The 9,830-nt window shown below is 33.7% G+C and overlaps 1 protein-coding gene across 5 annotated transcripts; it reads left to right on the top strand.

Moving 5' to 3' along the window:
• Nucleotides 1–6,892: 6,892 nt before the first annotated feature.
• On the top strand, nucleotides 6,893–9,182 carry LOC148206434 (uncharacterized). 5 transcript variants are annotated; one of them, XM_088104299.1, is made up of 3 exons: nucleotides 6,893–7,053; nucleotides 7,136–7,217; nucleotides 7,355–9,182. In XM_088104299.1, the coding sequence occupies exon 3, from the start codon at nucleotides 7,718–7,720 to the stop codon at nucleotides 9,050–9,052; it is 1,335 nt and encodes a 444-aa protein (XP_087960425.1). In that variant the 5' UTR covers nucleotides 6,893–7,053; nucleotides 7,136–7,217; nucleotides 7,355–7,717; the 3' UTR covers nucleotides 9,053–9,182. The 5 variants fall into 5 exon arrangements, with proteins under 5 accessions (XP_087960425.1, XP_087960424.1, XP_047160152.2 ...); XM_088104298.1 differs by having other exon boundaries at nucleotides 7,389–9,182; XM_047304196.2 differs by having other exon boundaries at nucleotides 6,894–7,058.
• The last annotated feature ends 648 nt before the right edge of the window (nucleotides 9,183–9,830 follow it).

Raw genomic sequence — 9,830 nt, forward strand, 5'->3', positions numbered from 1 at the left:
TTGTTTCCTAATATTATTTGATCTAAAAATAAAATAATATAATATAATGTACTTTCGTTCAAAACTTAATATAATGAAATACGTTAAGAAAATATAAATGCGCACTATAAAGATGTACTTTTCTACTTTTTTGTGCTTGTTTTATTCCTATAGCATAACATTTTTTTTAAAAAAGAAAAATCTAACTGGACTTATGGGTGTGACCTTGAATGAAAATTGAAAGTATTCTTACAGGGAATAATACTTGGAGCTCATATATATTGGAAGAATTTCAAGGAACTTTAAAAACTAACAAAACTATTAAAAGAAGTAAATGGATTATTAGCTCAAAAATTATCTAACTTCACTAACTTAGGGTTTAGTTCGTGTTTTTATTTTTGGAAGTTCATAGATTTTTTTCCTCAAACTTCATTGTAGTGTAAGTATATAACAACTCAAATCAATTGAAACTATTTTTTCTAGAATTAGTTATATATTTTGAAGTTTTGTGGTTTTTGATCACTAATTTTTTTTTTCAAATTCTAATCCATGTTTACGGTAGTACTAGATTTGAAGGAGCATTCTCCTTTAACTTATTTTAAACAAGGAGAAAATGATAAGTGGAATAATTAAAAGAATATCTTTTGTAGGTTTAGTCATAAATAATTTAATTTATGAATACATTCTATTTTTACGAAAATTTCTAGAATATGACTAGTAGAATATTAACTAACAGTGTTATTTGTAAAATGTTACATAGAAGATAGCATTTTTTTTATTACAAATACGATATCCTATTAATATACATGACACTTGGAACTTTGAACAATTTCTTTTCTGGATTTAATTGTGAGTTTTGATATTTTGTAGTTTTCTTTTTTTTAAGGTAAAACTTAAAATGAATAAATTTAGTTTGTAAAGGAAGAGTTATGGCTAAAATATAACTTTTGTATGAAAGAAAATAGGTAAGATTAAGAATAAATTGGAATCATGTTGAGATAATCTTTATGCAATTAATATTTTATATATACTTTTAAGGTTTTTGTTGTTGCCTGATTTGAAAGTTGCAATTATTAGGGAAGTTTTAATTTAATTTTAATAACTATTAGACACTTAAATAAGGTTATTATTTTACACAAAAATTATTTGATATTAGGATTAAGTAAAAATTGAAATCAAATTAATTTTTTTTTGGAAATTAATGATAAATTTTCTAACGACATGTGTTAGTTTCGGACACACAACAGTAATGAAATTAGAAGAGGTAAGTTTAAATTTAACAATAATCACTTTAAAGAATGAGATTTTTATTTTCAATGATATTAGAATATATTAGAAACTCACCTATGTATAAATAAATTTTATAAAAACTCTAGAATCTCTTCAGAAAGTATTGATTAGCTAAATTATTATGTTGTTGTGTGTGACTTTAATCCAACCTCTATAAGTGACGACCTTTATTTGTGTTATATTGACGTCTTTTTGTTGTTTGTGAAAGTTTATCACCAAGACGAAACAATTTTGATAGTTTATTTTGATACTTTAATTCAAGACTTCAATTCAAGACTTCACTATATTGGGTTTTTGGTTTTTTTTTTTAATATAGTGTTTAACTTTCTTCTTTCTATTAATGTGAGACTTAATTGAAATTATTCTCAACAATGATTTGATGTGTACATTAAAACTATTTGATCATTTTTCTATTAATTTTAATTATTTTAGTAATATGGAAGTGTAATATTAAGATAAGATCATCAGAGAGATCACACTATCTAGAAACTCATATTTTGAAGTTTAACGTACAATATTTAATAAAATATTAATTGTTTATTTAGTTAAGCGTTTAAAGATTGTACTTGCTAAAAACAACATTGAACAAAATGTGTATTGAATGAAATAAATATTTATATAATGCTCTATGAAAATATCATTTTCCAATACATATATATTGTTTAACAGACAATGTTTAACAAACCGTGTCAAACATGTGAAAATGTCTAGAAAACTCTTAACTAAACACTAAAGCTAAAGATTTTATATCCAAATAATGTTGAACAAAAAAACATTTAAAGAAATGAATCATAGGGAGGTTCAACACACACAGATCTCCACACTAGTAAGATTTTGTCCGCTTTGGGCCAAGCCCTCACAGATTTGCTTTTGGTACCACTCCAAAAGGTCTCTTATCAATGGAGGTATCTTATCTGTATATAAACTCATGTTCATCTCTTATTTTATCTGATGTGGGACTTTGTTTGTACCCAACAAGTTAAACATGCAAACGCTATCAAATAAGATGAGAACATATGATATCACAAGAGTGTTTAACGTATACAAAAAAAAGCATCAAATGTTATATAACTCCTAACAATGTGTTTAATCGCCATATCATTTGGTAAAAAGGATAAATCATCTCAACACAAGTTTCGTTAAACATAATTAAGCAATGTATTGAATTAATTTACTTTTTGTGTTTCACATTTTGGTTTGAAGCCAAAACCAAATGTATTTTAAAAAAATGTCCAAATTTTATATTGGACAATGCATGGTTCGACACAAATTTTGAACTTTCCCCCTTACTTTTATGCACTTATTTATGCCACTTACATCTAAGTTCAACGTAAATATGAAGTTTTTACGTCAGAGTTTTTGTCTGATGTAAATTTACATCACATGCATCCACATTAGAGTATTACCTGACATAAAAAGCTAAAAAAAATCCAACATAAGCGTATTATATATATGATAATGTGAAGACATATCGATTATAAAATTTTACCACTTATTCTTCATGTCGTTAAGATATACTAAATAAGAAATCCTTATGTAAATGATGTATTAACTTTCTTGAATTGTTTGTTTAAAACTATAGGATTGAATACCTAAAAGGTTGTGGTGAATGTTGTATGCTTAAACACTAGTGCAAAAACAGCGTATAACGTCACGCGTTCAACATCGAATCACTCAATAACTAACTTTAAAAATGATCGGTGGCATTTTTGTAAATAAATGCAATTATTAAATGTCGTTTAGAATTATAATTCGACGTAAAAGGATATAAAACGTCAAATGCATCAGCATTAGACGTCAAAAGGTTAATGAATTCAATAAAAAATTGAGCGGGAGATTGAAAATTCATTCACTTTATCTTAGAGCACGAGACCCTCTTCTCTGCTCAAACTTTTCTCGAACGAAGTTTGACGACCATCACATGTAATCTTTCTTTCATTTGATACAAATGCATATTAATTTACTACTATAGGTATGATTTTCATTTGTTTTGACCGATTATTTTCGTGTTCTTGTCCTTCATAGGTACATTCTGCTTTCTCTCTCACTTGTAACAACACTTTATTCCGATGCACCAAGGTTAGTTTTCGTTTTGAAGAACTTATTTGTTGAACTTGTTTGTTGTTATATTTTGTTGAACTTGTTTGTTGTTATATTTTGTTGAACTTGTTTGTTGGTGTTGTTTGGTTGAACTTGTTTGATTGAACTTGTTTATTGTTTTTCATTGTTGTTTGTTGTTGATACTATATTACACGTTCATAGTTCATGCTTTACAAAATTCCAAAAACTGAAATTTGTTGTTTTTCCTGCTTTTCAGGTCTTGTAAAGGATCACAATTAATTAAAAAAATAAAAATATTGATTAACGTCGTTTACTGATACAATTTAACGTCTTTCGATATGACGTCATTCTCGAATTCGACATGAAATGTCCAAAATATTCGATGTTGTACACTTTTTTTGTACTAGTGAAAGTTAATATTAATTCTAAAAATAATGAAAAAGAGGGAGTTGGATGGTGATCCTAGATCAAACATCGATGTGATGTGAGACAATGTCTCATGGGCACTATAGGCTTAGGTGAACTTAGATTGAACATCAAGTTGATGTGAGATATCATTGTTAGGACACAATAGGCTCGAGTGTGTGGCTATAAAGGAATGGATATGTCATTTTTATTATGATTGAATTTGATGTTGGTCCTAGGTATCAATCAAGTTAATAACTATTTGAAGGCTCATGCATTAAAAGGATGATAAAAGCTTATGATTGATTTATGATTACTAAGTGTGAAATTTGGTTTAAATAGTAATGTACTAAAGGGTTTTTCATCGGCTATAAGTCTTAAAAGTGCATGATGTATTGAGTTGTGAGAGCCTCATAGGTAGAGGAACACATGTAGTTGGCTTAATGACCCCAACAAACGTGGAGCATCGCCATGATTTGTTAAGGTCCAACCTACATACTAGGACATGACTAGTTCTTTGGTAACTTATTAATAAATATATCAAATCGTAAAAGTACTAAGATGGAAATTTCAAGTATCATTTCTTAAGAGAATTGTATGTTTAGTTTGTGTGAATTCTTAATAGTTTGGACTACAAACTCACATATATTGATATACAAAATTTGAAGAGGTGTTATAATTCTAAATTTATATGATTCAAAGCTACCAAATTAAATTTATAGTTGTACTATATGAAATATACCGATCGGAGTTAATGGTCATTCATGGGCAATTATCAAGTATTAATAGGTCAGATTACCTTACGATTTACAAATATACGATATTAATTATTAATTATTGGGTTTGATTCCCTAAAAATATACTGATAACTAATCAATGGACTTGACTGCCACAAACTCTATAAATAATACAACTGATGTCAGGTACAATCATCTTTTTCTATCCTAATAAAATGTAGACCTCTTTATGAAACATATCTGACTTGAGCGTCGGAGAGTCTTCTGCAGGTCAACTATCTCTCGGAGTGGATTGCGTTCTCGGAAAAGATTGGACGATTGAAAGGGAACAAAACAAAGAAGAACGACCTACCTTTGGATTAATTCCACGAAACAATAGTATTTGATCAAGATACATATGTATTGAGATTAGATTTCATGAACTCAACTCAATGCAATTATTCTAAGTTGATGCACAAATATTAATCCTTTAGTTTTATTTACACAAGATTTGCATGAATGTTAAGTGTTTAGAATGATCACATATCTAAGTTGTGGAATCTTGAAATCAAGTTCGAAAAACATTTTTCATTGTTTAGATACAACAAAAATCATAAATAATCAACCATGCAACACGAAGCAAGAAAAATACAAGTCATATAACGTGTTTCTATTGCCAAGGAAAATCACATAAAAATGGGATTCATTACATTCACCCAGAATGAAAAAGGGAGTTAGTTACTCCTCCATATTTTGAACACAAAAAGTGACAAAGTGAACAAAAAAATTGAAGTGAGAAGTCATCTTGGATTTCCTTCTGTAGCAGCGACTCTATAAAATGGTCTCTAGTTTTGTCTCTAAAAAAACTACTCTCCACGTTTAGATTTCATCAACTAAAAAAACGACTTTCATACCAAATAAGTATAATCACTCACCAAACGAGAAAGTCTTTCAAATAATGTTAAATTTCTATCGTGTGTTTCTCACCTTACGAGCATAAATATCTTTTTCATAAAATGTGAAAATTCTAAAATAATTTTCTTTCTTTGATGTCAAACTTTTACTTTTTTAAAAAAAAATTATAAAAATGATAATTACTTTTATTTTAAAAAAATTTGTTAAATCATAAATTTAGTATAAAATAAAAAAGTTTCATAAAATAAAAACCCGATTTAAGGCTTAATACCCCTCATGGTCCTTATTTTCGTCAAGTGTATTCGATTTGGTCTTAGTTTTTTTTTTCTATTCAATGTTATCCAAAAGAATGTAATTTTTGTTCAATTTAGTTTTTTTTGCAGACGACGTTTAAATCGTTAACGGCCAACTGTCCAGTCGTGCAATAAGTGACACATCACCCTTGACACATCACCATCATCTCCTACCTCCAGAAACCCTAATTTCCCCCTAACCCTAACCGCTGCCGCCACGCTCCCGGTCAGCCACCATCTTCGCACCTCCATCATCAAACATTTCGAAACCCTAACCAGATGGTCGCGCCGCCACCACCGATGTTCATCTTCTCCATCCAGCAACCACCCAGAAACACCACCATGACCATCTTCCCCTTCCTCCACCGTGAATCGCCATCAACATCTTCTTGCGACAACCATGACGGCCGCAACGAGACAGCGAGCCATGCGCGAGCTCATCTTCTCCGTCAAGTCTTCAACTTGCAAAGGGAAATACAAAGAACGAAAAAGCCAATTGGAGCAGAATCGTTGCCGCAAAAGCACCATTCTCCATCAATCTTCATCTTCTCCAGCCATCGCGAAGCTGCTCTTCAAACCTGCAAGTGACCAAATCGCAGACAACCAACCACGAGCCAGATTCACATCGTGACGCTCCTGCATTTCGAAACTCATTCAATTTTCCTTTCACGGCGGCGTAGGCGTAAGGAAGTCTTTACCCTTACATTCAGAAATCTTAATTTTTTGGGTGGGGAAGGGACTGCCATGTGGTAGTCTCTCATTGGTTGCGTCATGTTTCAGTCAAGGAAGATTAGAACTGATATGCACAGCTGGACAATTAATCGTTAACGATTTAAACGTCATCTACAAAAAGGACTAAATTAAACAAAAATTATATTCTTTAGGACAACATTAAACAGAAAAAAAAAATTAAAACCAAATCGAACACATAATGAAAATCAAGACATCAGGGATATTGAGCCAAGATTTAATTAGCGTGATAAAACAATTTATTATTATATTTTTAATAGTCAATAGTCACTGAGATGATTTATGTTATATAAGTACTTAAAATAATTAATTATTTCATGTTGAAATTTAGAAATACAGTTTCCTTAAAGGTTAGAGAGATTTTATTTTTGTTACAATGGTCCGAGTTTAATATAGTTGAGACATAATGAGATATGGTGGTGGTCTTTAAAAAAAATCTATGTTTTTTAATGAGATAATAATGGTAATTAGGCTAAGAGAGACGGATAATTGTTTCATTGTGATTCATCGCAAGAACGGCTCTGATAGCGCTTTGGTGCAGCGAGCGGCGTAGGAATATCACAGACAACCCACTCGTCCTCTACCTCATCACACCGTTCATCACCACCACAAACACAACAACATACGTACCATACCAGGTGAAGGTGAGGTTGTTCTTCTTCTACCTTCTTCTTCCTCACTAACCATTTTCTCTTTCCTCTAAACCCCATTTTTCTCTCTCACTAGATCCAACCGCAAGCACCGCACCGCACCGAACCGACGACAACACAATGATCCAACCCTAATTCTACCGTCTCTTACCTCCAAGGTCTTCTATCTTCTTTTCAATTCTTCTTCTTCTCTCTTCTTCCATTTTCCCTCTTTTCTTCCTTCAATCTGTTTTTTTTTTCCTTTTCTATTACATGTATCAAAAAAATCATCCGTCTCTTTTTCGTAAACTTGTAGTTGCTTAACCCTAATCTGCAACACTTAAACGCAGCTTCCTTTCATTTCGAGTTTAATTCGAGTAATTCACCATGGGTTCGCCTGACAATCATGGTCAACCCTCTGTATTGGATCTGGGGTCCTTCGTGTTTCCGATGAAGCTAGGGTTTGCACCCAATTTCGTCTCAAGATTGGGGATTTTCTCTTCTGATTGTTAATTTCGACACCCTACTTCCCCTCTTACCTGGGTTTCTTGGATTTGTGTTGGACTCGAGGTTTTTGGTGGAAAAGTTTTCGCTTTCCTTTTCTTTGTTGTTTCCCTTTCCCTGCAATTGAAATTTGCAATAAAGGAAGCATCTTTCCAGCTTGGAGATTGAAACTGCGATGGAGGAAGAGTCCTCCGATGCAATGAACCTTGATTTGAATCTGGGTCCGGGCCCAGAGCCTGAAACTGGCCCAATAAGCAATGAAGCTGTGAACTTGGATGAGTGGATAGGAGAGCCTCTTCAGAGAATCAGCGAAGCTGTGAGGTTTAGGGCACGGCAACGGTGGCGATGGCGGCATGTTCCGCTACCGCATCCTGAACTTCATGTCCACATCCCACCTGAAGCTGCGCGGCATTTTCATATACCTCCTGAGGCTCACAATATCTCCATGGAATTGAACCAGTTTCTGGTCAATTCTGGAAATGGAACTGCCTTACAGGCTGGAGAAGGCAGTGTGGCGGCCGAAGAGAGAGTGGAGGAGGTGCCGAAGGCGTGTGAGAATGTGAATGGTGTTGCAGAGGACGAGGCCTTGCAGAAGAAGGATGATGTTGAAAAGGGTAGTGGCACTGATGGGGACTTTTTTGATTGTAACATCTGTTTGGACCTCTCTAGGGATCCTGTTGTGACTTGTTGTGGCCATTTGTTTTGTTGGCCTTGCCTGTATAGGTGGTTGCATCTGCATTCAGATGCGAGAGAGTGTCCAGTTTGCAAGGGAGAGGTCACTCTCAAAGGTGTTACCCCAATATATGGCCGAGGGAACACTGTCCGAGGTCACAAGGAGGATTCTGCTCTTAAGATCCCTCCCAGGCCCCAAGCAAGGAGGGTTGAGAGTCTGAGACAAACCATTCAGAGAAATGCATTTACAGTCCCTGTGGAAGAGATGATTCGGCGTATCGGGAGTAGAATTGATCATAGTCGTGATTTTGTTCAGCCACATGAAGGGGAGGGTGCCCGTGAAACTGCAGAGAGAACTACTTCCTTGCTAAGTAGGTTCTTGACTGCTCGAGGGATTCGGAGAGAGCAGAATTTAGGACCACTCCCTGAGGATGTGATGGCTTTTGCTCAGAATAATGCTACTAATAATACTGCTGAGGCAGGGGATAACCGAAATAGGGTGCAACAATCTCATATGCTTCGAAGAACACAATCACATAGAGCAACGCTTTCTACTATTTCAGCATTCACTTCTGCTGAAAGGTTACTGGAGGCTTATTTCCGTAGCAGTGCAATTGTTAGGAACCAAGAACAACCTTCACCTCCAGTTGATGACAGGGATTCTTTTTCAAGCATTGGCGCTGTTATAAATTCAGAGAGTCAAGTGGACACTGCTGTGGAGATTGATTCCATGGTATCCTTGTCAACATCCTCTTCTAGGAGGAGGAATGATGCTTCAAGATTGTCTGATGTGGATAGTGGAGATTCTCGTGCTCCGAGACGCAGACGTTTGAACTGATAAAAAAACTCTTTATAGATCTTCAACTTATTACTATTCTATCATGTACCTCATATGATAATAATTTTCCAACACCTATGTAAGTGCTTCTTGCTTTCGCGTTGCCTTATATTTATTTCACCGTTTACAATTTTGGTAGATTCACGATGATTTCAGATTATTGTCATTCGCGGATTAAGAATTTCTTTTAAGCATTGAGCCGATTCTAGAGTCTCCTGCATCCAGGAACTAAATTTTCCTATAGAATAAGGTACCAAGCTACTCCATTCGGAAGAGTTTACATGGAGTTTATTTTACTCATGAAGAGGGCTATATATGATTTGTTAAAAAGTTTTTTTTCTCAAAAATCTTATTTCAACAAGATTCATAATGAAGTTCATCAAAACAAAGTCCTTTGTTTTTTATTTTGTTCAAGTAGGAGTTCAACATGCAATGAACTTATCAAATAAGTAGTTTAGCCAACCTATTATTTAGCCAAAATGCATTGCTTTATCTGAATTATCCCTTGATGGGATGGTCACCACTTGTATCAAAGAAGCAGTTTATCTGCCGATGTACGCACGAGCTTTTGTTTACTTTTACTGCGGTTGAATTGTTCGGACCCTTCTTACCCATAAAAGAAAAAAAGTTGTGATTCAGCGTTCATAAAATATCTCTTCACTAGATCATATTTAAGCCTGATTTTAGGACCAGAACATCATGGTACTGTCTTTGCTGATATTGTTTTGATTGGACTGATCAATAACTATGTTTACTATCTATCTTCAGATTCAGTCAC

The sequence above is a fragment of the Vigna umbellata genome, chromosome 1 (assembly GCF_029865625.1).
Source record: "Vigna umbellata cultivar VRB3 chromosome 1, Vumbellata_1.0, whole genome shotgun sequence".
NCBI lineage: Eukaryota > Viridiplantae > Streptophyta > Magnoliopsida > Fabales > Fabaceae > Vigna > Vigna umbellata.

Excerpts from the sequence above, each read along its gene's own strand:
- LOC148206434 (XM_088104299.1), top strand. The coding sequence starts at position 7,718 with ATGGAGGAAGAGTCCTCCGATGCAATGAACCTTGATTTGAATCTGGGT.